The sequence below is a fragment of the Heterodontus francisci genome, chromosome 2, assembly GCF_036365525.1.
Source record: "Heterodontus francisci isolate sHetFra1 chromosome 2, sHetFra1.hap1, whole genome shotgun sequence".
NCBI lineage: Eukaryota > Metazoa > Chordata > Chondrichthyes > Heterodontiformes > Heterodontidae > Heterodontus > Heterodontus francisci.
The window spans coordinates 212,972,844-213,000,843 of NC_090372.1; the positions used below are offsets into that span (position 1 = coordinate 212,972,844).

At 45.7% G+C, this 28,000-nt stretch overlaps 1 protein-coding gene across 1 annotated transcript; it reads right to left on the reverse strand.

The window, feature by feature from the left end:
- On the reverse strand, positions 1 to 28,000 carry LOC137350899 (E3 ubiquitin-protein ligase TRIM7-like). Its single transcript, XM_068015728.1, has 6 exons — positions 27,452 to 28,000; positions 22,910 to 23,005; positions 19,112 to 19,342; positions 17,975 to 17,997; positions 11,079 to 11,212; positions 1 to 3,393 (listed from the first exon to the last, which is right to left on the reverse strand). The coding sequence occupies exons 1-6, from the start codon at positions 27,926 to 27,928 to the stop codon at positions 2,873 to 2,875; spliced, it is 1,482 nt and encodes a 493-aa protein (XP_067871829.1). The 5' UTR covers positions 27,929 to 28,000; the 3' UTR covers positions 1 to 2,872.

Sequence of the window (28,000 nt, forward strand, 5' to 3'; positions counted from 1 at the left end):
GATTTACAGTTTATTTACTAAGCAAAATCTTGACACCCGAAGATGAGTACAAAGCACTTCAGAACTTGTTTGGTGAAACCGTCAGCGAAAATATCTGGAGCAGAGGAATCAGCCAATCACACAATGAGTTAAAGGGACAGTGTCAGTGGTCAGTAAACATACCCCCCCCCCCCCGCACACATCACCCAGACAGGTCACTGGAATGGTGAATAAATCATTTCGGATTAAACTCTTGCGTTTTCTTGCACATATTAAAGATTCCTCTGCCCCATCAAAATTAGAGATAACCATTAGCAACACATCAATAGATCATTGAGAGCAGGTTTCCCTCCCCCCAAACACATACTAGGAATAATAAACTTTGACCCTCCCTCAATCAATACCATCACTGCTCTTCCATCCAGTTGGTGCTTGTGGCATCTTACTATGCACAAATCAGCTGCTATATTTGCCTACATACAACAGACAGTGCACCGAAAAGTAATTCTTAGTATGCAGAGCCCTTTGGAACATATCCGAGAGACATGACAAGGGCTAATTAAATGAAAACATTTTGTTCTTTAACGTAGATAGAGTCCATCATTTTGTTTGTGGCACAGGCCGGGTGGGTCTGACCACTCATCGTGCTCTGAGAGGCTTGATGACTGCCTTGGCTTGGCTTAGCTGCTGGGTGTGGACCTCTCTCCAGCCAGAAACCTCCCTGCCAAGTTGGCAAACTTGCAAAATGTGTGCAGCAACTTCAGCAGAAGGAGGGTGCCGCACAAATACCGCACGTGGGCATTTATTGGTGGTTGCCAAATCAGCCCTACGATTTTAAACAGGTCAGAACTCCTGTAGGGAAACTGGACGTGGAATCACTTCTCGGCAAACAAAACAGTACGACAGACATTAGTTATGTAAATGTGGCACAAAAGACATTTGCACTGTGTGTAGGTACTACATCTCATTTACCAGTACAGTGGGTTATCTTCATGTAGAGGAGTTGGATATGAAGATGGACCATTTCTCCAGTGATGGGATGTTTATCAAGTACTTGTGCAAATTTAAACTTTAATAACTTTGGCCTATTTAAGCATAATTCATAAAGTTTTATCACAATACAGTTCAAATTTCTAGGCTTCAACATGATCGCCATCTTTTGTGATGCATCGTGCAATTTGATTTTGCACCTCGTTGACTACCTTCTCAGTTGCTGCGGAGTAATTTCGCGAGTTGCATTTGTGATCCTCGCCCTAAATTCATTTAACAAATCTGATTTTGATGGGTAAACAACAGTTTTAACCTGGCCCCATAAAAAAGTTGTCCAATGGGGAGAGGTCAGGTGACTGAGTTGCACAGGACTTTATAAACACTCTGTGTATTTATACTTATATACCCAGGTCTTTAAGATTACAAAAGAGTTTAATAAGGTAAACATAGAGATGTTTCCACTTGTGGTGGAGCCCAATACTAGGGGCCATAAATATAAAATAAAAAGATATTTCCAGCATTTTCCATTTATAGAATGTTATGAAGGTGATTCTGTTTTGTTAAAATTAATTTTAAAGGGAAATTTATAGTTAAACTAAATAACTGTTGGATCATTTTTTTTAAATCAAGAGGACAGTGAGGGAACAGATTGGCAACGGTGTTGCTGTTTGTCACATGGCTCAGGTTAAAGATGAGCAGAAACCCTGGCAATAGGGTCAGAAAAGTGACAAGCACTCCTTTGATTGGACAAGCCCAGTAGCAACAGAACACCTGGGATTGGCAGAAAAATTGACAAGTTTTCTGATTGTGAGTCAGTGTGTGTTTTACCTTCTGGAGGAAGAGACCAGATTCTTGCTGAATGTTTTTTTAAAAAGTCAAGTGCTGAAGTGTCAAAAAAGGACAGGAGGAGGAGAGAATTTCAAGAAAGAACAGAAGATCACAACCCAGCTCGTTTTCTCGCAATTCCCTAAAAGAGTCTGTGAGGTTCAGTGTGTCAATTCGTCTTGAGTCCTGTATTTCAAGAAGGCCTGCTAAATTACTTTTCAACGTCGCCTGAATAGAACTAATTCTGGAAGACTCTAAAGATCCTGCTTGCGTGTGCTCGGAGGTGGGACTGTGTGCCAGTTTGGTGCAGTGTGTCTCATCTGCTATTTTTTCAGGGGTGGGCAAGTGAGCTGCTGGGTGTGTGTTTTTTTGTCTGTAATAGAGCTCTGATCTAAAAATCCTTTTTTACTTTTTCGGTTAACCGGTGTATATATATATATGTGTGTGTGAATGTGAAGGGACTAAGGTAAAAAGGGACTTTAAAAATTGGTTAAGGTAAAGGGGACTTTTAAAAATTTAATGCTGGATTTTTAAAACTTTGATCTATGTGATATTGTTTTACTTCATTTCTGGTTAAGACTTGTTTTATAATAAACTGTTAATTTTGTTGTTCAGTAAAGAAACCTGGTTAGTATGTTCTATTCTGGAGAAAATAGTGCACCTGATTGACTGTGTCAGTAAGTGGGAAAATTTAAATATATGTTGTGACCTGTGGAGAAGTGGGACTGAATTAACAGTGCACTCCTCCCGCCTCGGTCGTAACAAGAATCAGATCTCCACAGATGCATCCTGAACTGCTGAGTATTTCCAACATTTTCTGTCCATAAATATAAGATAGTCAAAAATAAATCCCATAGCAAATTCAGGAGCAACTTCTTTAGCCAGAGAGCTTCAAGTAGTGGTTGAGGCTAATAGTATAGATGCATTTAAGGGGAAGCTAGATAAGTACAAGAGAGGAGTAAGGAATAGAAGGATATGCTGAGGTGGGAGGAGGCTCATGTGGAGATTAAACACAAGCATGGGCCTATTGGGCCGAATGGCCTGATTCTGTGCTGTAAAATACAATGTAACAATCTATTTAGCACAGTTTTAAGGAGGAAATATAGAAACAAGAAAATGCTGGAAATACAGGCTCAATAAACTCGGTTCTAAATGTATATAAGTGTTGGAGAGTGTCACCGACCTGGTAAAATGACACATACCCCGACTCATAGTCTAACTCAACTTGGAACTTGTTATATGCTGGGTCTTTAATGATGTCTATATGTAGCCCGTTGTGACTTGCTGTGAGGGTACCATGATTCAAGTGCAGGCACCAAGCTTTCCGGCTGTTTGTCAGATCAGAGCCCTTCCCCTCCCTCGGTATGCTCCCGTACGCAATCCCTATTCCCCAGGCGATCCCTTCAGCCTCCACTACCCAAGAGTGATAACCCGAGGTGAAGCTCTGGCAACAGAGGATCTGACGATGGGTCCTGAACCTCTCGGGATTGGACGGGTAGGGCTGCAAATCATATCCGAACGTCAGCGACCGGGCATCTTCAGAGACGGTCAAGAACCAGTACGCAGTCTTGGTATCCAGTGTGAGTCGTGCCCATTCACCTAGAAAAGGGGAGAGAAGCACATGTCTGTTATATCGCTAATCCATGACTGACAGTTTCAGGGTAAGATTCCCAGTCTTTACCAGCGTGAGGCCTGCATCACACCAACAACAGCAACTTGCATTTATATAGCACCCTTAATGTAGTAAAACATCCCAAGGTGCTTCATAGGAGAATCATCAGACATAAGAACATAAGAAATAGGAGCAGGAGTAGGCCATTCGGCCCCTCGAGCCTGTTCTGCCATTTAATAAGATCACAGCTGATCTGATTGTGGCCTTAACTTCACTTTCCTGCCCGCCACCACCGACCCCCCCCCCCCCCCACCCCATAACCCTGACGCCTTATAAATCAAAAATCTGTCTAACTCAGCCTTGAATATATTCCATCACCCAGCGTCCACTGCTGTCTGGGGAAGAGATTTGATAGAAGAAATTCCTCCTCATCTCCATCTTAAATGGGAGACCTTTTATTCTGTAACTAGTTTTAGATTCCTCCATGAGGGGAAAACATCCTCTCAGGATTACCTTGTCAAGCCTGCTCAGAATCTTATATGTTTCAATGAGATCACCTCTCAATCTTCTATATATGAGTATAGGCCCAACCTGCTCAACCTTTCTTCATAAGACAACCCCTTCATCCCAGAAATCAGCCTAGTGAACCTTCCCTGAACTACTTCCAATGCAATTATATCCCTCCTTAACTCTAGGTGTGGTCTCACCAATGCCCTGTACAGTTGTAGCAAGACTTCCCTACTTTTATACTCCATGCCCCTTGCAATAAATGCCAACATTGCTGTACCTGTATGCTAACTTTTTGTGATTCATGTACAAGGACACCCAGATCCCCCTGTACCGCAGCATGCTGTAGTCTCTCTCCATTTAAATAATATTTTTCTTTCCTATTGTTCCGCCAAAGTGGACAACCTCACATTTTCCCACATTATACTCCATCTGCCAAATTTTTGCCCACTCACTTAACCAATCTATATCCATTTGCAGGCACTCTGTGTCCTCCTCACAACTTGCTTTCCCACCTATCTTTGTATTGTCAGCAAATTTGGCTACAATACACTCAGTCCCTTTGTCCAAGATCCTCCAAACCCAGTGGCAAGAAAGGCAGTCCAACAGCCGCGCCCTCTCCCAAACCAACCTGCCCGGAATCGGGGCACTAATCATCCGAAACCAGCTCCGCTGGACGGGACATGTCATTCACATGCCAGACACCAGACTCCCAAAGACTCAGAACATGGTCACAGCAGGAGACTCCCAGGAGGACAGCGGAAACGCTTTCGCGATGTTCTCAAAGCATCCCTGAAGAGATCGAACATCCCCGTCGACTCGGGGAAGTCCCTGGCTCATGACCGGCCTAAATGGAGAAAGCTCATTTGGGAAGGCATCATACACCTTGAGGCCTTGAGGGACTTCGTTGGGGTAATGTGGAGGTGAAGTCGAGGCGTCAGAGGGGGTGCACAAACCTCCAAGCCACTCATCTACCTGACCCTTCAAGCACCACCTGCCTCTCATGTGGCAGAGTCTGCAGATCATGCATTGGACTTATCAGCCATTTCAGAACCCACAGAACCGGAGTGGAAGCAAGTCATCCTCGATTCCGAGGGACTGCCTAAGAAGTAATATAGATAGTTAATAGTTGAGGCCCCAGCACTGATCCCTGTGGCACTGCACTAGTTACTGTTTTCCAACCTGAAAATGACCCTTTTATCCTGATCCTCTATTTGGCACTGAGCCACATAAAGAGATATCAGGACAGGTGACTGAAAGATTGGTCAAAGATGCAGGTTTTAAGGAGTTAGAGAGATTGTGGAGGTGGAAAGGTTTAGAGAGGGAATTCCACACAGGCAAGGTAAGCTTGTAGCCAATGTAGGTCAGTGAGCGTAGGGATGATGATTGAATGGGACTTGCTGCAAGTTAGTATATGGGTAGCAGAGTTCTGGGTGAGCCCTACTTTATGGAGCATGGAAGGTGGTGGGCTGGGCCAGGAGAGCATTGGAATAGTCAAGGTTAGAGGTAACTAAAGGCCTGGATGAGGGTTTCAGCAGCAAATGAGCTGAGGTTGTGGTGGAGTTGGGCATTGTTACTGAGCTTGAAATCGGTGGACTTAGCCATGCCGTAGATGTGCGGTCGGAAATGCACCTCAGAGTCAAGTAGGTTTCCAGATCACATCAACTCATTGCATAAAAGATAACTCCCTTTATCTTTCCATTGGTTCTTCTGCCAATGATCTTAAATCTGTGTCCTCTGGTTACTGACCCACCTGGCTAGTGGAAGCAATGATTCAAATGGCCTCCTTTTGTGTAACAAATACTTCTATGTTTCTAAAAAAAACTAACTTAACAGTGACACTTGCTTTACTGTTCACCATTTAGCTGTTCACTGCCTGTCGCTGTGGCACTGTCATTCCCCATGAACCAAAATGGAATCAAACTGCATCCCTGAGGATAAGCAATTCTCCGTTCCTGCAAAAAAAAGATTAATTCCCAGGGCTGCATTCTTTGTTAACCCTGAGGGACAGTTGGGGGAGGCTATTTGCTACAGTCACTTGTTACAATTTGTGCCGATGGATTGCTATTCTAGACTGCTACATTGTTATACTGGATGGAGCTCTGCTGATTTCTCTGTACATTTTTGAGTCATAACTTCTTGTGATTGTATCATTACTATTTGTTTTCCATCATTAACGTAATCTTTATATCTGTATCTTATCCCATGTCCATGACCCTTGAAAATGTCACATTTTTCTTACAGATTTTCAAAACAAGGGAGAACAATTTTCTGAGTAAAAAGAGTTCTCCTCACCTCCCCAACTGGTCCTTTTGCGAATTGGCTTCAATCTATATCCTTTGGTTACTGAAACTCCTGCCAGTGGAAAGAAGTTCTTTTTATAATTTCTTTATAATTTTGAACGCCTCTATTAAATCTCTCCTTAACCTTCCCTGACCTAAGGAGAACAACCCCAGCGTCTGCAGTCTCTCCAGATATCTGAAGTCTCTCATTCCTTTCACAGTATGGTACCCTTTAGATAAGATTATTTCTGCAGCTGATTCATCCTTACATTTGCAAACTACTGAGGCCACTTTTAAAAGGTTAAAAAAACTTGCATTTATATAGCATCTTTCACAACCACTGGATGCTCCCAAAGCACTTTACAGTCAATGAAGTACTTTCTGAACTGTTGTCACTGTTATGTAAGAAACAAGCGTACGAATTAGGAGCAGGAGTAGGCCACTCGGCCCCTCGAGCCTGCTCCGCCATTCAACAAGATCATGGCTGATCTGATTGTAATCTCAACTCCACATTCCCGCCTACCCCCGATAACCTTCCACCCCCTTGCTTATCAAGAATCTATCTACCTCTGCCTTAAAAATATTCAAAGACTCTGCTTCCACCGCCTTTTGAGGAAGAGAATTCCAAAGACACACGACCCTCTGAGAGAAAAAATTGCTCCTCATCTCTGTCTTAAACAGTGACCCCTCGTTCTAGATTCTCCCACAAGGGAAAACATCCTTTCCAAATCCACCCTGTCAAGAAGACCCCTCTGGATCTTTTTTGTTTCAATCAAGTTGCCTCTTACTCTTCTAATCTCCAGCAGATACAAGCCCAGCCTGTCCAACCTCATAAGGCAACCCACCCATTCCAGGTATTAGTCTAGTAAACCTTCCCTGCAGGGGTGAATTTGTGCACAGCAAGATCCCACAAACAGCAATGTCATAGATACCAGATAAACTGTTTTTTTGATTTTGATTGCAGGGTAAATATTGGTCAGGTAACCAAGGAGAACTCCACTGCTCTTCTTCAAAATAGCACCAAGGATCTTTAACATCCACCTGAGAGGGCAGACAGAGTCTCCGTTTAACGCCTCAGCTGAAACCTCTGACAGTGCAGAACTCTCTCAAGTGGAGTGTCAGCCTAGATTTTTGTGCTATAATCTTGGAGTGGGATGTGACCCCACAACGTTCTGATTCAGAGGCAAGAACAGTACCGACTGAGGCACAGCTGACAAGTAATCACACTTGTTAAAATCTCCGCCTCTCAGGCAAAATGCAAGCAAGTAACTGAAAATCACTAACACTGAGGATCATCACAGCACTGAGCACCTTATTTCACTGTATTCATGACCTAGTTATCTCGAATGTGGGTGAAACAGTGCAGTCACTTCCTTTATTTGTGTACTCTTGCATCCTACTACAAGTAACATTCGCGCCACACAAGTGCCAGGCAATGTCCATCTCCAACAAGAGAGAATCTAACCGTCTCCCCTTGACATTCAACAGCATTACCATCGCTGAATCCCCCACTATCAACATCCTAGGGATTACCATTGACCAGAAACTGAACTGGAGTAGCCATATAAATACCGTGGCTACAAGAGCAGGTCAGAGGCTAGGAATCCTGAGGCGAGTAACTCACCTCCTGACTCCCCAAAGCCTGTCAACCATCTGAAAGGCACAAGTCAGGAGTGTGATGGAATACTCTCCACTTGCCTGGATGGGTGCAGCTCCAACAACACTCAAGAAGCTCGACACCATCCAGGACAAAGCAGCCCACTTGATTGGCACCCCATCTACAAACATTCACTCCCTCCACCACCGACGCACAGTGGCAGCAGTGTGTACCATCTACAAGATGCACTGCAGCAACGCACCAAGGCTCCTTAGACAGCACCTTCCAAACCCGCGACCTCTACCACCTCGAAGGACAAGAGCAGCAGATGCATGGGAACATCACCACCTGCAAGTTTCCCTCCAAGTCACACACCATCCTGACTTGGAACTATATCGCCGTTCCTTCACTGTCACTGGGTCAAAATCCTGGAACTCCCTTCCTAACAGCACTGTGGGTATACCTACCCCAAATGGAATGCAGCGGTTCAAGAAGGCAGCTCACCACCACCTTCTCAAGGGCAATTAGGGATGGGCAATAAATGCTGGCCTGGCCAGCGACGCCCACATCCCATGAATGAATAAAAAAAAACACAGAGGCTCTAACCATGAGAAAATGTCCTGATGGATGAAAATGATATGGAGTTCAATACAGCAGGTGTAGCAAAAGATGGTTCTACTTGTGGAAAGGTCCAAAACGGAATACCAGATGGTCGCTGATAAATCCAATGAGGAATTCAGGAGAGGTTTCTGTGCCCAGAATGTGGTGAGAATGTGGAACTCACTACCACAGGGAACAGTTGAGGTGAAAAGCATAGATACATTTAAGGGGAAACTAGATAAGCACATGTGGGACAAAGAATATAACATAAGAAAGATATGCTGATGGATGAGATGAAGTTTGATGGAGTAGGGTGGAGGAGGCTCCTAAGTAGCAGAAACATGTTGCGCCAAATGGCCTGTTTTTGTACTGCAAATATGTGGTTCTATGCATAATATGCTATCAGTAACTTGACATCCTTCACCAGTTGCACAATGCAATCCGTGACTGCGGTATGGCAAGGGGAAAGAAAAAAAAACGGTATTGTTTTCATTCATGCATGGCATGTGGGTGTCGCTGGCCAGGCCAGCATTTATTGCCCATCCCTAATTTCCCTTGAGAAGGTGGTGGTGAGCTGCCTTCTTGAACCACTGCTGTCCTTGGGGTATAGGTGCACTCACAGTGCTGTTAGGAAAGGAGTTCCAGGATTCAGCGATGGTAATACCATTGAACATCAAGGGGAGATGGTTAGATTCTTTCTTGTTTGAGATGGTCGTTGCCTGGCACATGTGTGGTGCGAATGTTACTTGTCACATTTCAGCCCATGACTGGATATTGTCCAGGTCTTGCTGCATTTCTACATGGACTGCTTCAGTATCTGAGGAGTCGTAAATGGTGCTGAACATTGTGCAATCATCAGTGAACATCCCCACTTGTAACCTTAAGATGGCGGGAAAGTCATTGATGAAGCAGCTGAAGATGGTTAGGCCTAGGACACTACCCTGAGGAACTCCTGCTGTGATGTCCTGGGACTGAGATAATTGACCTCCAACAACCACAACCATCTTCCTTTGTGCTCGGTATGACTCCAACCAGTGGAGAGTTTTCCCCCTGATTCCCATTAACTCCAGTTTTGCTAGGGCTGCTTGATGCCGTACTCAGTCAAATGCTGCCTTGATGTCAAGTGCAGTCACTCTCACCTCACCTCTGGAGTTCAGCTCTGTTGTCCATGTTTAGACCAAGGCTGTAATGAGGTCAGGTGCTGAATGGCCCTGGCAGAACCCAAACTGAGCGTCAGTGAGCAGGTTATTGCTGAGCAAATGCCACTTGATAGCACTGTCGATAACACCTTCCATCACTTTGCTGGTGATCGAGAGTAGACTGGTAGGGCGGAAATTGGCTGGGTTGGCTTTGTCCTGCTTTTTGTGCACAGGACATACTTAGGCAATTTTCCACATTGCCAGGTGAATGCCAGTGTTGTGGCTGTACTGGAACAGCTTGCCTAGGGGTGCAGTTAGTTCTGGATCACAAATCTTCAGCACTATTGCTGGAATGTTGTCAGGGCCCATAGCCTTTGCAGTATCCGGTGCCTTCAGCTGTTTCTTGATTTCACGCAGAGTGAATTGGATTGGCTGAAGACTGGCAGCTTTGATGCTGGGGACCTCAGGAGGAGGCCGAGATGGATCATCCACTCGGTACTTCTGGTGGAAGATGGATGCAAATGCCTCAGCCTTGTCTTTCACATTGATGTGCTGGGCTCCCCCATCATTGAGGATGGAGATATTTGTGGAGCCTTCTCCTCCTGTTAGTTGTTTAATTGTCCACCACCATTCACGACTGGATGTGGCAGGACAGCAGTGCTTAGATCTGATCGTATTTCGCTGTTGCAGCCCTTTAAATAACTGCAGCAATATTTCCTATCCTACCTGCCTACATGTCATCCCCTACAGGCAGCCTGCTGAAATGGCAGTGTCTCTTCCTGCATATTTCCTGAGGGCCTAACCTGGCAGCCCCGCGGGCTTGGCTGTGGAGAAATGGTTGGGCGGATGTCCCTCTCTGAACTGCTCCAGGCCCTTGAGGAATGCCTGTTATGAAAATCCAACCCCTGAGGTCTCTAAGTCTGATTGTCAATGTTTCTGTCTCTCCGTTGGCTGCCTCTCAAAATCTGTCTCTCTGTCTGCATCTGTTTCTGTGCCAATATCTATGCATCTGTTTATGCCTCCGTCCTAGGTATATGTGTCTGATTTGCTAGAGATGTTTAAAGCCATAAACCGGCTTAAATAGAGGAAAGAGACACTGTCTCCGATGGCAGTGGTCACAGACTTAATGTGATTGACAAAATAACCAGAGGTGACATGAAGAAAACCTTTTTTTCAGCAATAAGTGGTTCGGATTTGGAATGCACTGCCTGATAGGGTGGTGGAAACAGATTCAATAATTGCCTTCACAAGGGAACTCGATAAATACCTGAAGGGATTTAGGGAAAGAATGGGGGAGTGGGACCAACTGGATTGCTCTTTAAGAGAGCTAGTGCAGACTTGATGGGCCAAATGGCCTCCTTCTGTGCTGTACGGTTCTATGATTCTGTGATCTACGATCTGTTTGTGTCTATGTCTACCTCTGTCTCTAATTCTGCTTCAGCCTCTGCGAAAATCTGTCTTCTTTCTTGCAGTGTTTGAGGATGTTGCCCAGGTTTAGAACACGATTGTTGGGTTTGCTTATAGTTATCAAGGTTGCACTTTCTTACCGATCATGCCCAATATAATCGAGTGGTATACCATAGATTTATCGATCATCGCCTTGACCTGTTCAGATATAGAACGTATGTTCAACAAATCCTTTTGGGCAATTGGTATTTTTTGGTTGTGAAGCTCAGTGGCCCTGCAATGAAAGAAGAAGCAATAACAACTTGCATTTATATAGTGACTTTTAAATAGTAAAACAGTCCAAGATGCTTCACAGGAACAAGATCATGCTAAATTTGACACCGTGTTGCTTAAGGAGATATAGAATCACAGACTGATACAACACAGAGAAGGTCCTCTGTCATAAAGCCATCCAGTTAGTCTCACTACCCTACTCCTGCCCTAAAGCCCAGCAAATTGTTCCTTTTCCAGTATTGATCCAATTCTCCTTTGAAAGTTAATGAATCTGCTTCTACCGGACTTCTGGGCCATACATTGCAGCTCGGGTATAGAAGATTAAGGGGTGACCTACCGGAGGGATTTTTTTATTCATTCATGGGATGTGGGCATCGTTAGTAAGGCCAGCAGTTATTGCCCATCCCTAATTGCCCTTGAGAAGGTGGTGGTGAGCTGCCTTCTTGAACCGCTGCAGTCCATGTGGGGTAAGTACACCCACAGTGCTGTAGGAAGGGAGTTCCAGGATTTTGACCCAGTGACAGTGAAGGAATGGTGACATAATTCCAAGTCAGAGTGGTGTGTGGCTTGGAGGGAAACTTGCAGGTGATGGTGTTCCCATGCATCTTCTGCCCTTGCCCTTCTAGGTGTTAGAGGTTGCGGGTTTGGAAGGTGCTGTCCAAGGAGCCTTGGTGAGTTGCTGCAGTGCATCTTGTAGATGGTGCACACTGCTGCCACTGTGCATCGGTGATGAAGGGAGTGAAAGTTGAAGGTGGTGGATGGGATGCCAATCAAGTGGGCTGCTTTGTCCTGGATGGTGTCGAGCTTCTTGAGTATTGTTGGAGCTGCACCCATCCAGGCAAGTGCAGAGTATTCCTTCACACTCCTGACTTGTGCCTTGCAGATAGTGACAGGCATTGGGGAGTCAGGAGGTGAGTGACTCACCTCAGAATTCCCAGCCTCTGGCCTGCTTTTGTAGCCATAGTATTTATGTGGCTGGTCCAGTTCAGTTTCTGGTCAATGGTGACTCCCAGGATGTTGGTAGTGGGGGATTCAGTGATGGTAATGCTGTTGAATGTCAAGGGGAGATGGTAAGATTCTGTATTGTTGGAGATGGTCATTGCCTGGCACTTGCATGGCACGAATGTCACTTGTCACTTATCAGCCTAATCCTGAATGTTGTCCAGGTCTTGCCGCATGGAGGCACAGACTGCTTCAGTATCTGAGGAATCGCGAATGGTGCTCAACACTGTGTAATCATCAGCGAACATCCCCACTTCTGATGTTATGATGAAAGGAAGGTAATTGATGAAGCAGCTAAAGATGGTTGGGCCTAAACACTATCCTGAGGAACTTCTGCAGTGATGTCCTGGAGCTCAGATGATTGACCTCCAACAACTACAACCATCTTCCTTTGTGCTAGGTATGGCTCCAACCAGCGGAGAGTTTTCCCTCTATTTCCCATTGACTTCAATTTTACTGGGGTACATTGATGCCATACTTGGTCAAAAGCTGCCTTGATGCCTGGTACAGTCACTCTCACCTCACCTCTGGAATTCAGCCCTTCGGTCCACGCTTGGACCAAGGCTGTAATGAGGTCTTGAGATGAGTGGCCCCGGTGGAACCCAAAGTGAGCATCGATGAGCAGGTTATTGCTGAGTAAGTGCCTCTTGATAGCACTGTCAATGACACCTTCCATCACTTTGCTGAAAGTAGACTGATGGGGCGGTAATTGGACAGATTGGATTTGTCCTACACTTTGTGGACAGAACATACCTCAATGGGTTGTAGGGTCAGAGGAGGTTACAGAGATAACAAAGGGCAAGGCCACGGAGGAATTTGAAACCAAGAATTAGAATTTTAAAACTGAGGCATTGTCGGACTGGGAACCAGTACAGGTCAGTGAGCACAGGGGTAATAAGTGAATGGGACTTGGTGCAAGACAAGCTGTGAGGAGCAGATATTTGGATGTGTATGTAGGGTAGAAAATGGGAATGTGGCCAGGAGAATGTTGGAATAGTCAAATCTTGAGGTAATAAAGGCGTGGATGAGGGTTTCTGCATTTATTTTCTTAACAGCTTTCTCAACTTGTCCGGCCATTTACACGCCCAGTTCTCTCTGTTCCTACACGCCCTTGAAAATTGTACCATTAATTGATAATGCCTTTCCTTATGCTTCCTACCAAAATGTATCATTCCACACTTCAACCAGCCCAATAGTTAGGTAACCAACAGCCAGGAAAATGTGGGCGTGGGGATGAGTTGTTGAACTAACATCACCATCACGAATAACACACAGAAGAAGTTGAGCTTGAGTTCAATACCGTACAACAACAAATAAAACATTTATGTAGCACCTTTAATGTCGGAAAACATCCCGCAGCACTTCACAGGAACGTTATCAGACACAAATTGACACCAGAAGGGGACATTAAGACGGGTGACTAAATGCTTGGTCTAAGGATTTTCTTAAATGAGGACTATTTCTCATCCATATGCAACCCCTCAGTGACATCATCCAAAGACACAGGGCTGAATTTTCCTGGTCGCAAGGAGGCAGCACTGGGAGTGAAACCGGCAAAGAGCGCATCGGGCTGGCTACCTGACTCGTTCCCGCTTCCACACGATCTTGCTGGAGCCAGGGTGAGTGCAGCAGCCAATACCCAATTAGACCCATTATTGGGCCAATTGGGGAAGAGATGCCAGCCTCCAGGATCTTCCCAATGGCAGATGGTCCTCCCCACTGAGGCCGGAGCTGGAACTGAACTGGAGGCGGCCTCCCGCTGGCAGGCTAGAGGGCCATTGGTCCTCCTCTCCATCATCCCAGCATGGACCAATAGGATCTGATGGCTACAGCCATGGCTGCAGACCATCCTGTGAAGAGGAGAGGCCATGAGGGATTTTTAACTTTTTACAATCATGCAAAGAGCACCTCTATTTAGAGATACCCTCGCTGTCTCCTGCCTGTCTCAGCAGTGCCCACCTCTCCCAGTCAGGCTGCCGGCTAGTCATCACTGCATGCCCTCCCATTGGATCTCTTCCACTTCACTGGTCTGCCACCGTCCTTAATTGGATGGTGCTCCCGGAGGCAGCTTCTTAATTAGCCATCTCCAGGAAGATCACAAGTGGTGTCCCATCATGACCAATACTGGGTTCCCAACCCAGAAGCAAGGCTGACATCGGGATCATGACCCAATTGGGAAAATCCAGGCCACAATGTCAGGTTCCACGTGTAAGTTGCCAACTCTAGCTCGCCACCACCTCTCTCAACACCTCCACTGCCTCTGTGTTGTTAAACTGCTCGTCTGACTTTCAGTATTAGAAATGCCGACATTTCCCTTATAAATATTGGAAAGACCAAAGTCAATGACTTCATTTTCTGTCATATATTCTATTTCTGGTCACCGATCCCTTCTCCCTCTGTCTCAGGCTGAACCAGACTGTTCACTCCCTCAAAGTCCTCTTTGACCAGGAATTCAGCTTCAACCTCATATCCTCTTGATCACCAAGGCTGCCCAGTTCCAGCTTCGAAACATCACCCGTCTCCACCCCGATGTGCTGCTGAAACCCTCAGTCATGCTTCTGTTACTTCCATACTTGACTATTCCAATGCTCTCTGGCTGGTCTCCTATCTGCCACCCTCCAAAAACTTCAACTCATCCCAAACTCTTCTGCCCACATCCTAACACACACCAAGGCCTGTTCATCCATGTGCAGAGGTTTATGGCCTGGACAACTGAAGGCACGGCCACCAATGGTGCTGGGAAGAAAATGGGAGATGCGCAGGAGGACAGAATAGGAGGAGCATGGATCGCGGAGAGATGTTGGGCTGGAGGAAGTTAGGAAGGAGCAAAGTCATGAAAGAATTTGACCTCCAGAATGAGAATATTGAAACTGTGGAGTTGGTGGGCCAGGAGCAAATGTAGATCAGCGAGCACAGGAGTGCTGGCCAAACAGGACTTGGAGCACCAGGAGTCAGTCAGGGTTCAATAACAAGTGCACAGGATACATGGATTGGATGGACCGAATGGCCTGTTTCTGCACTGTGTATCCTATGTAACTTAGCCTATGTGCCGTGCATCTGATGTAATCCTATCCTATGTGCTGTATATCCTATGTAATCCTATCCTTTGTGCTGTGTATCCTATGTAACCTAGCCTATATGTTGTGTATCCTATGTAACCTATCCTATGTGCTGTATATCCTATGTAACCTCTCCTATATGCTGTATATCATATATAACCTATCCTATATGCTGTGTATCCTTTGTAACCCATCCTATATGCTGTATATCCTATATAACCCATCCTATATGCAGTATATCCTATGTAATCCTATCCTATGTGCTGTGTATCCTATGGAATCTTATCCTATGTGCTGTGTATCCTATGTAATCCTATCCTATGTGCTGTGTATCCTATGTTATCCTATCCTATATGCTGTATATCATATATAACCTATCCTATATGCTGTGTATCCTTTGTAACCCATCCTATATGCTGTATATCCTATATAACCCATCCTATATGCAGTATATCCTATGTAATCCTATCCTATGTGCTGTGTATCCTATGGAATCTTATCCTATGTGCTGTGTATCCTATGTAATCCTATCCTATGTGCTGTGTATCCTATGTTATCCTATCCTATATGCTGTGTATCCTATATAACCTATCCTATATGCTGTGTATCCTATGTAATCCTATGTTGGGTCTTTCTCCCCAAATATGTAACCTGACAGAGGACAGAGAAGCGAATCTATGTGTGGAGCCAGAGGAAATGGGCGAGGTACTAAATGAGTACTTTGCATCAGTATTCACCAAGGAGAAGGACTTGGTGGATGATGAGTCGAGGGAAGGGAGTGTAGATAGTCTCAGTCATCTCATTATCAAAAAGGAGGAGGTGTTGGGTGTCTTGCAAAGCATTAAGGTAGATAAGACCCCAGGGCCTCATGGGATCTACCCCAGAATACTGAGGGAGGCAAGGGAAGAAATTGCTGGGGCATTGACAGAAATCTTTGCATCCTCATTGGCTACAGGTAAGGTCCCAGAGGACTGGAGAATAGCCAATGTTGTTCCTTTGTTTAAGAAAGGTAGCAAGGATAATCCAGGAAATTATAGGCCGGTGAGCCTTACGTCAGTGGTAGGGAAATTATTAGAGAGGATTCTTCGGGACAGGATTTACTCCCATTTGGAAACAAATGGACTTATTAGTGAGAGGCAGCATGGTTTTGTATCTCACTAATTTGATTGAGTTTTTTGAGGAAGTGACGAAGATGATTGATGAAGGAAGGGCAGTGGATGTTATCTATATGGACTTCAGTAAAGCCTTTGACAAGGTCCCTCATGGCAGACTGATACAAAAGGTGAAGTCACATGGGATCAGAGGTGAGCTGGCAAGATGGATACAGAACTGGCTCTGTCATAGAAGACAGAGGGTAGCAGTGGAAGGGTGCTTTTCAGAATGGAGGGATGTGACTAGTGTTGTTCCGCAGGGATCAGTGCTGGGACCTTTGCTGTTTGTAGTATATATAAATGATTTGGAAGAAAATGTAGCTGGTCTGATTAGTAAGTTTGCGGACAACACAAAGGTTGGTGGAGTTGCGGACAGTGATGAGGATTGTCAGAGGATACAGCAGGATATAGATCGGTTGGAGACTTGGGCGGAGAAATGGCAGATGGAGTTTAATTCGGACAAATGTCAGGTAATGCATCTTGGAAGGTCTAATGCAGGTGGGAAATATACAGTAAATGGCAGAACCCTTAGGAGTATTGACAGGCAGAGAGATCAGGGCGTACAGGTCCACAGGTCACTGAAAGTGGCAACGCAGGTGGATAAGGTGGTCAAGAAGGCATACGGCATGCTTGCCTTCATTGGTCGGGACATAGAGTATAAAAATAGGCAAGTCATGCTGCAGCTGTACAGAACTTTAGTTAGGCCACACTTAGAATATTGCGTGCAATTCTGGTCGCCACACTACCAGAAGGACGTGGAGGCTTTGGAGAGGGTACAGAAGAGGTTTACCAGGATGTTGCCTGGTCTGGAGGGCATTAGCTATGAGGAGAGATTGGATAAACTCGGATTGTTTTCACTGGAACGATGGAGGTGGAGGGGCGACATGATAGAGGTTTACAAAGTTATGAGCGGCATGGACAGAGTGGATAGTCAGAAGCTTTTTCCCAGGGTGGAAGAGTCAGTTACTCGGGGACATAGGTTTAAGGTGCGAGGGGCAAAGTTTAGAGGGGATGTGCGAGGCAAGTTCTTTACACAGAGGGTGGTGAGTGCCTGGAACTTGTTGCCGGGGGAGGTGGTGGAAGCAGGTACGATAGCGACGCTTAAGAGGCATCTTGACAAATACATGAATAGGATGAACAGGCGCGTATCCATTGTCTCTCGAGATAAGGAGGCCAAAGAAAGAAGGAAAGAGGGATATGGACCCCGCAAGTGCAGAAGGTTTTAGTTTAGGCAGGCATCAAGATCGGCGCAGGCTTGGAGGGCCGAATGGCCTGTTCCTGTGCTGTTCTTTGTTCTTTGACATGGGTGATGGTAAAAAGACCTTTTAACATCACTAAATAGTGTTAAGTGATTTAAAATCGGGCGGGCTCTCTTCCATCTCCCAGCCTGATTTTTCTCTCCACCTAGGTTTCACCTTCTGCCCAAGTGCTCAAGCGGACAATCTACCCCACTGTGGTTTTTCTAACTTTAATAACCCTTCTGATAGGCAAGGGGTCAGGTAGGTTCCTGAACAGCAGCAGTTATTTACTGTATGACTGAAAGTAACTTACCTAGAAAGGAGCTGGCTAGATTTCTGTGTGGAGAAAAGAGAAAGAGGGCAGGTTAGAGCATTGAGTAAACAGGTCAACACTTGTTAGACTGGTATTCCTGCAACAATGGTTAATCTGTTTGCTGACAAGTAGTAGACCACCCTGTGGCATTGCTCACAGAGGATGCAGCGTGACAGGGATCCAGTGGAGCCATCTACTGGCCCCATCCTGTCACCACAGTGACACCAGGACCTGCCTATTTATATAAAAAGGCATGACCAGAAAAATTGTGACAATAGAACATTTAAGTTTTTGAGCAGGAAATGTGTGCACTCGCTAGCTTTTTAATATACCAATGGGGTTGCACATGAGGAGTCAAGACTCTATACAAGTTTCAGGTGAAGCGCAGGTTAAAGGGCAGGGAATAATTGCACACAGATATAGTTCATTTTAAAGTCATCCATTTTGTCCCTAATTTTTATATAAAGTTTGGATTTTATTTATAGTTAAATACTGAAAATTAACACCAATTTGGAAAGTAGAATTAGTTAAAACATAAGAATATTTCTTTACAACACACACTTAGGAGCTGGGAGTGCAAAAACGGAGCCACTACAGCACCACCACTGGTAGGAGGCTGTAATCGCAGCGTGACATGTTTACGCAGCCAGTTTCCATTATAAATCTGGACATAGGAATTTACAATGGGGTGAAAAAGGTGACGCAAAAGTGTGACAAAAAGAGGAAGCAATGTTTTGTGTACAGGAAGTGAGCACAGATGTAAGATTTTCAATATGTGACTAGTCGACCACCCATGGAGTTAGACCTGGGGAGACAAAGCCAGCTGTAGGTTTCAGGTGGAGATGTTACAGGGCAGGGTGTGCTGTTGTAATTCAATCCTCATTTTTAAGTCATTCCTGTCCTTAATGTGTATAATTCCATTATAAGTTCCTATGTTCCCATTTAAAATGGAAACGGCCTCGGTCAACTTGTCCTGCTGTAATTACATGATCCAACCAGTGATGGCAGTACAGTACCACCACTGGGAGAAGGACAAGTTTCGACACTTTCTCTTCTAGATATTGACCTGGCAATTCATAACGTCAAATAAAAAGTTGACATGAAATAAGTATCTTAAAGTGTTATAAATAGAAGTACCTGGATAAACAACAGACGATCGCTTTGTACCAGATTCTGTGTTTCATCGTCTATCAGTCTGATCAGATTCATCTTCTTGTTTAAGGTTTCAGAACACACGGTGCTCTGCGTTGTCAATCGGAGCCCTTCCTCGTCGATCATTTTCAGCACATTTTCTTCATCCTCCTCCAGGCTCTTCCTCCACTCGGAGAACTTCTTTGCTAGGTTTCCTTTCAGCCGATTGATCTGCATCTGAAATTCCAACCCGTAATCAGATCGTTGTGGCTGATTGAAGGAATTTCTTCGGGTCAATAGAGAGAAACTATTTCCTCTGGTGGGGGCGGGGTGAGTCCAGAACAAAGGGTGAGTGTCACCTTAAAATTAGAGCTAGGGGTGATGTCAGGAAGCACTCCGTCACACAAAGGGGAGTGGAAATGTGGAGCTCTCTCCCTAAAAAGCTGCTGAGACTTGGGGGGCAGAGGGGGGAGGGCTGGCCAATGGAAAAAGTTCAAAACTGAGATGGATAGAGTTTTCTGATGAAAGCTCATCGACCTGAAACATTAACTTGGTTTCTCTCTCCACATACACTACCGACCAGTGCTTTCTGTTTTTATTTCAGATTTCCAGCATCCGCAGTATTTTGCTTTTGTTAAGCCGAGGGTATTAAGGGTTAAAATACAAATCAGCCCTGATCTACTTGATGGAACAGGATCGAGGGGCTGAATGGTCTTTTCCTCTTCCTATGATTACAAGCTGGTTACCCAATGGGCATGGGGCATTTTACTGCTCCATCGGTATAATGCCAATAGGGATCACCCCTCAATGCCTGCGTGGAGTTTGCAAGTTCTCCCTGTGTCTGCGTGGGTTTTCTCCGGGTGCTCCGGTTTCCTCCCACAAGCCAAAAGGCTTGCAGGTTGATAGGTAAATTGGCCATTATAAATTGTCACTAGTATAGGTAGGTGGTAGGGAAATATAGGGACAGGTGGGGATGTTTGGTAGGAGTATGGAATTAGTGTAGGATTAGTATAAATGGGTGGTTGATGTTCGGCACAGACTCGGTGGGCCGAAGGGCCTGTTTCAGTGCTGTATCTCTAATCTAATCTAATCTAATCAATGGAACCTGTGTGTATGAATCTTGTGCTGGTTTAGGTGAGATAACCTGAGCACTGGACAGCTCAAATACTGAGAAGTAAGGTACAGCCTGCTGCTGAACTGTTAGTTCCAGGCACTCCCATCTTGGGTGAATGCATCTTGGATAATTAAATAGTCCCTGCCCACCTATGGCCGGTGTACAGGAGGCAGGAACTGCAGCTGGATCCAAGAAAAAGCACTCAACTCCACAAGCAACCCAACACTGTAGACATTACAGAAACATTACGGAGGGGGAATTTCCACTGAAGGTGTAAATGGGCTTTTGCCACAGTCTTGACAGCCGAGCGGGAGAAGTGGTGAAGAGGTTCAACTGCCTACCTTCTGGATAAAGCTGGGAGTATATATATCGAGTGACTCAAGGGTTAATCACGTAGTACAGGACTGGAGTCACGTGTTGGTCAAACCTGCTAGGGTTCCTTTTGCTGAAGGACTTTGATGAGTCAGTGGATCTATCTGAATGTCAGTCCACAACCTATCAAATTTATAGAACTCTATTACATCAAATGGTGGGATTTGAACTCCCCAACACCTGGTTTGCTAGTTCAGGACCAGAAGCACTGCACTACCCTACTTTGTAATGCAGTACAGCCCCGAATAGGATTCCAAATTATAGAATGTTACAGCAAAGGAGGCCGCTGTTCGGCCCATCGTGTACATGCCAACTGTCTGCGAGAACAGCTCACCTAGTCCCACTCCTCCGCCTTTCCCCATAGCCCTGCAAATTATTTTCTCTTCAGATAACTATCCGATTCCCTTTTGAAGGCTTCGATTGAATCTGCCTCCACCACACTCTCAGGCAGTGCATTCCAGTTCCTCATCCCTGGAACCATTCTCGTGAATCTTTTCTGCACCCTCTCTAATGGCTTAACATTCTCCCTAAAGTGTGGCGCCCAGAACTGGACACAAAACTCCAGTTGAGACTGAACCAGTGTTGTACCAGGTTCATCATAATTACCCTGCTTTTGTACTCTATACCCTGTTTATAAAGCCAAGGATGCTGTATGCCTTATTAACTGCTTTCTCAACCTGCACTGCCACCTTCAATGATTTGTGCACCTATACCCAGGTCCCTCTACTCCTGCACCCCCTTTAGAATTGTATCCTTTAACTTATACTGTCTCTCCTCATTCTTCCTACCAAAATAAATCACTTCACACTTCTCCCAGGAGACAACAGAGATGGAGCTGAGTCTGAGGGACCAGCACTGCAGGCTCGGAATGCAACAACAAATTCCCACTCCAGAGACTTCAGCACACTCTTCCTTCTGAGTCAGAAGGTCATGCGTTCGAGTCCCTCTTCAGAGACTTGAGTGTATAATCCAGGCCGACACTCCCAGTGGCAGTATTGAGGGAGCACCGCACTGCCAGAGGTGCCGTCTTTCAGAGCTGATAAATTAGGCCCCATCTGCACACTCAGGTGGGCGTAAAACGTCCTATGATACCACCAAGCCAAGGCACAAATATGAATTGGGATCTGTGACGCCTAATCAGTGAGAGAGGAAGGGGCCTAAAGTGGACGTGTGTGTTAGGAGGGAGGGAGGTACAGGGTGATGATCGGAAAAGATCAGCTGCCTTAAGGAGGTGACTAGTTGAGACATAGAAAGCGGACAAGTCCCCGGTTCAACTCGGGGCCTGTGCTGAGTTAACTAATCTTGCCGAAATTTGGGGGAGGAAGGAGTCTACAATTGACCAGAGAGTTAAGAAACAACCTCTGTTATCAGGGACTTGGGTTTTCAAGAAAAGAGATGTAGCAGCAAATGAAGGACTCCTACTGCGGAGTACCAATCAGTAGCTTCTCCTGTACATGCAACAGAAAGAGGAAAGGAATCTACATACTATTCATCAACAGATTATGGGCTGGATATCACTGTCTACAATAAGGTACTAGAGTGAGCAACAGCAGTAATTCCCGATTTCAGGAACGTTGGAGGGAGTTGGCCTTGTTTTCTTCAGAGGAGACTCTGAGGCAATTCAAGGTTAGATGGGGGGGATGTGAAAATGTATCAGTAAAGAGCTGACTGTGGTCCAGTTGCTGCAAAGTCACCACCTCCACGTCAAGCCTTTACAGAAGATGCAGACGATGGTGACGGATTAATCAGGAATCACCCCACGATCCAACACTTCCTGCAGGGAATGGTGCTCCTAGGTCTGAAACAGTACTGTGACATTGATCCAGGTCCTGAAACCCTGGCATATTTGGGATATGGACGTTGCTGGCAAGGCCAGCATTTATTGCACATCCCAAGCTGTCTTTGAGAAGATGAAGGTGGTGGGCCTCCTTCTTGAACCATTAATGGTTTGATACAACTGAGTGGCTTTCTAGGCCACCGTAGAGGACGCTGGTGTGGGGCTGGAGTCACGTATAGGCCGGACCAAGTAAGGACGGAAGATTTCCTTCCCTGAAGGGTCATTAGTGAACCAGTTGGGTTTTTACTTCATCCAACAGATTCATCATCACTTTTACTGATACCAGCTTTTTAATTTCCAGATTTTTAAAAACTGAATTCAAATTCTCTAAGGGTGTTAACATTTGAATTCAACGTTCTCTGGATTATTAGTTGGGTCACATAACCACTTTCACTACTATACCCATTCCAGAGAGAGAGAGACACCCAATGTAATCAGAGAGTCCACTCCAGGAACCCAGAAACCAGTGCTTGTTCCCTACCTTCAATTCATCTTCTGATTTTTGCAGATCTTGGTATTTGAAGTGATAACTCTGTTGAGTTTGCAGAAGGCTCTTTACACCATTTAACAGTTTTCCCTGCAAAGCAAGTAGATATACTTCAGTGTGAATTTAAATCATAGAATGGTTACAGCACAGAAGAAGGCCATTCGGCCCATCGTGTCCTTGCCAGCTCTCTGCCAGCAACTCACCTAGTCCCACTCCCCTGCCTTTTCCCTGTAGCCCGGCAATCTTTTTGCTTCAGATAATTATCCAATTCCCTTTTGAAGGCTTCCATTGAATCTGCCTCCACCACACTCTCAGGCAGTGCATTCCAGATCCTAATCACTCACAGTGTAAAAATGTTTTTCCTCATGTTGGTTCTTTTGCCAATCACCTTAAATCTGTGTCCTCCATTTCTTGATCCTTCCGCCAATGGAAACAGTTTCTCCCTATCTACTCTGTCCAGATCCCTCAGGATTTTGAACACCTCTGTCAAATCTCCTCTTAATCTTCTCTTCCCTAAGGAGAACAGCCCCAGCTTCTCCAACCTGTACCTTCCTCATCTCTGGAACTATTCTCGTGACTATTTTCTACACCCTCTCTAATGCATTTACATCTTTCCTAAAGTGTGGTGCCCAGAATTGGACACAATATTCCAGTTGAAGCTGAACCAGTGTTTTATACAGATTCACCACAACCTCCTTGCTTTTGTACTCTATTCCCCTATTTATAAAGTCCAGGATTTTATATGCCTTATTAACCGTTCTCTCAACCTGTCCTGCCACCTTCAATGATTACTGTACATATACCCCCAGGACCCTCTGCTCCTGCATCCCCTTTAGAATTGCACCTTTAATTTATATCGCCTCTCCTCATTCTTCCTACCAAAATGAATCACTTCACAATTCTCTGCATTAAATTTCATCTACCACTTGTCCGCCCATTCCACTAGTTATGTTCTCTTGAAGCCTATCACTATCCTCCTCACAGTTCACAATACTTCCAAGTTTGTGTCATCTGCAAGTTTTTAAATTGTGTCCTGCACACCCAAGTCTAGGTCATTAACATACATCAAGGAATGCAGTGCTCCTAACACTAATCCCGGAGGAACCCCACTATATACCTTCCTCCAGTCTGAAGAACAACCGTTCACCATTATTCTGTTTTCTGTCACTCAGCCAATTTTGTATCCACGCTGTTACTGTCCCTTTGATTACATGGGCTCTAACTTTGCTGACAAGCCTGCTATGTGGCACTCTATCAAACACCTTTTGGAAGTCCATATACACCACTTCACCCTCATCAACCCTCTCCGTTATCTCATCAAAAAACTCAAGCAAATTAGTTAAACATGATTTGTCTTTAACAAATCCGTGCTGGGCATGCTCAGTGGGGAGCACTCTCACCTCTGCATCACAAGGTTCTGGGTGCAAGCCCCACTACAGGGCTTAAACACAAACATCAAGGCTAGCCGTTCACTGCAGTACTGAGGGAGTGCTGCACTGGCGGAGGTGCCGTCTTGCGGAGGAGACATTAAACTGAGGCTTTGCTTGGTTGGATGTAAAAGATCCCATGGCACTATTTGAAGAAGAGCAAGCAGTTTTCCTCAGTGTCCTGGCCAATATTTATTCATCAATCAACATCACAAAAAAAATTATCTGGTCATTACCATATCACTGTTTGTGGGAGCTTGCTGTGCACAAATTGGCTGCTGTTGTTTCTACATTATAACAGTGACAACACTTCAAAAGAACTTCATTGGCTGTAAAGCTCTTTGAGACATCTGGTGGTCATGAAGTGCGCTATATAAATGCAAGTCTTTTTTAAAAATTAATCCACATTTGTCCAAGTGACTGTTAATTTAGTCGTGTGTTATCTTTTCTTCCCCGCCATTGAGATAAAACTGACTGGTTTGTAATTTCTGGGTTTGCCCTTACACCCTTTTTTGAACAAGGGTGTAATATTTGCAATTCTCCAGTCCTCAGGCACCACTCCTGTATCTAAAAAAGATTGGAAGATTATGGCCAGAACCGCTGCAATTTCCACCCTTACTTCCCTCAGTATCCTCGGATGCATCTCATCCTGTCCTGGTGACTTATCAATTTTAAGCACATGGCAAAATTCAGGCCACAACGACCTCCTCATATCTCACACCGAGCTTTGTATTGTCAGCAAACTTGGATACATTACACTGGGTCTCTTCCTCTAAGTCAGTAATATAGATTGTAAATAACTGAGACCCAGCACTGATCCTTATGGCATCCGACTAGTTACAGCCTGCCAACTTGAAAATGACTCATTTGTTCCTACTCTCTGCTTTCCATTATTTAACCAATCCTCAATGCATACTAATATATCACCCCAAACCCCTTAAACCCTTATCTTGTGCAACAACCTTTCATGTGGCATCTTACTGAATGCCTTTTGAAAATCCAAATATACCACAACCACTGGTTCCCCTTTATCTACAAGAGCAGGTCAGAGGCTGGGAATCCTGCAGCGAGTAACTCACCTCCTGATTCCCCAAAGCCTGTCCACCATCTACAAGGAACAAGTCAGGAGTGTGAGGGAATACTCTCCACCTGATTGGATAAGTGCAGCTCCAACGACACTGAAGATGCTCAACACCATCCAAAACAGCCCACTTAATTGGCACCCCATCCGCCACCTTCAACATTCACACCAAGTCACACACCATCCTCATTTGAAACTATATCGCCGTTCCTTCACTGTCACGCGATCAAAATCCTGGAACTCCCTCCCTAACAGCACTGTGGGTACCTATACCACACGGACTGCAGCGGTTCAAGAAGGCAGCTCACCACCACCTTCTCAAGGGCAATTAGGGATGGGCAATAAATGTTGGCCTAGCCAGCGACGCCCACATCCCATGAACGAGTTTTTTAAAACTACCTTGCTAGTTAAATCCTCAAAAATCCCTAATAGATTTATCAAACATAATTCCCCTTGCATAAAACCATCTTGATTCTGCCCAATCATATGATTTTCTAAGCACCCTGTTACCATGTCCTTAATAATGGATTTTCCAGACAACTGATGTCAGACTAACTGGCCTGTTTGCTCTTTCCCTCCTTTCTTGAATAGTGGAGTTACATTTGCTAACTTACAATCGACTGGGACTGCTCTAGAATCTATCCAGAGACCCTGCCCGGCAGTGTGCATTCAAATGGGCCTAGAGTGCGGAGAGGGTGAGGCCCAGTTGTGTTGACCCTCTTGTGCTTAAGTGCTTCGTCGCCAAGGGTCATGGCGACCTGGGAGAAGTTCTGGACCCATGGGACCCACCCCCAGGCTGGAGTCAAGGGGAGGAGGGAAAGGAGGAAATTAGTGGGATCGAAAGGGGGATGTTTCTCCACCCCCAGTCACACACCCCGGGCCTGATATTCGTATGGAGCCCGGGCCTGGTTTGCACAGTTTCTGTACTCTGTGCTGATGCAGAGGCAGGGGAAGATGTGTCGGAGACGTTCATCCCCTCTGCTTACGGACACAGTTTTTCCACCCAGACCCCAGTACACTGACACTGGGCGAGGGAGAGGGTGGGGGGTGTCACTGGGTGGGGAGGGTGTAGTTTTCACAGGGTGGAGTCTGGGGTTGGGGGGTTAGGCAGTTGGTGTCTGGGTTTGGGGGGGCAGGGAATGTCCCAGACTGGGCTGGATGGGTGATGGGTGCCCGGGAGGGGGACATGGTAGTGGGTGTCCTAGGATGGCGGCGGAGTTGGGGAGGGGTTGAGTGTCTCGGAGCGGAGGGTGTGTGTGTCCCACACTCCTGACTGCACCTGATGGTAGGGCATACTGACGCCCAAGCACTGTGCCCTGTGGGGTGCCATTTCCCAGGGCCCCACACCGTTCGTCTCTGAGTTTAATGGAGGTGAACAGAGAGAGACGCACCCTGGAACACACTCAGCTTCCAGTGACTGCCTTCCTCTCAACCTCACCATAGCAAGAAGAGGGAACAATCAAACAGCAGGGACATCAGTCCAGCCCACCAAGAACCAGCTCAATCCAAAGCATCTCAATCACAACAGCAGCATCAAAAACCTTCCCTTAAATCGTTAGCTAATCCTTTTCATTCATCTCTTTGATCCAGATGGCTCAGAAGGAGGTCATTCGGCCCATTATACCTGTGCTGGCTCTCTGAAAGAACTTTCCAGTCAGTCCTGCTCTTACCCCATACCCCTGCAAACTTTTCCTTTTCAGGTATTCAGTTCCCTTCAAAAGGTTATGATTGGATCTCATTCCCCTGCCCTTTCAGGCAGTGCATCCCAAATCATATTAACCCACTGGGTAAAAATTCCCCAAATCGCGCCTCTGCTTCTTTTGCAAATTTTCTTCAATCTGTGTCCTCTGTTTACCAACCCCCCACCCCCCGTCCCCCGCTAGTAGAAAGTTGCTCCTTATTTACTCTGTCAAAGCCCCTCATGGTTTTGAACACCTCTATTAAATCTCCCTTTATCCTTCTCTGCTCTAAGGAGAACAAGCTCAGCTTCTGCATGTAACTGAAGTCTCTCATCCCTTTGGCACTCACCTTAATGTGAGTCTCTGCCTTCTCCAAGCTGATCAGTGTGTGGGTTCTGTGTTTGCCTGTTATTGTACAGGGGCCACACACACATTCTCCATCATCTTCACAGTAAAACTCCAGAACCTCATTGTGCTCAGGACACTGTCCCTCTGCTAGATTGGTCGCGGCCTCACTGGGAGTGTCACATACATTGGCCTCTTGTGGGTCTCCTCCAGACGAGGGCAGGTCGGCAGTGGGGGCAGAGATGCCAGTAACCTCCTCCGGCTGGTTTGATTCTTCCGGGCTGGGTTTCAGGCTGAGCTCGGAGGTGAATGTATTGTTGCATAGCGGGCAGTATGGTGTCCCCTTGCCTGCCACCTGGGCCCGCAGATCCTCAATACAGTTTGAGCAGAGATAATGGTCGCAGGGGAATTTCTCAGCATCTGGGGATGGGGCGAGGCACATGATACAAGTCGGCTCCTGGACTGAAGTTGTGTCCTCCATCCTCACTGAAACCTTGCAGAGAGGGTTGGCACAGCACGGCAGAGAGTGTGCAGTCCAGTGCAGCGACGTACA

What these genes read in the sequence shown, in the direction of transcription:
- LOC137350899 (XM_068015728.1), bottom strand. Translation starts at nt 27,928, where the DNA reads ATGGAGGACACAACTTCAGTCCAGGAGCCGACTTGTATCATGTGCCTC. An exon ending in ATCGTCTGTTGTTTATCCAG is followed by an intron (nt 17,998 to 19,111) that starts GTACTTCTATTT and finishes TTCTCCACACAG; the next exon opens with AAATCTAGCCAGCTCCTTTC. An exon ending in TCTAGCCAGCTCCTTTCTAG is followed by an intron (nt 11,213 to 17,974) that starts GTAAGTTACTTT and finishes CTTTCATTGCAG; the next exon opens with GGCCACTGAGCTTCACAACC.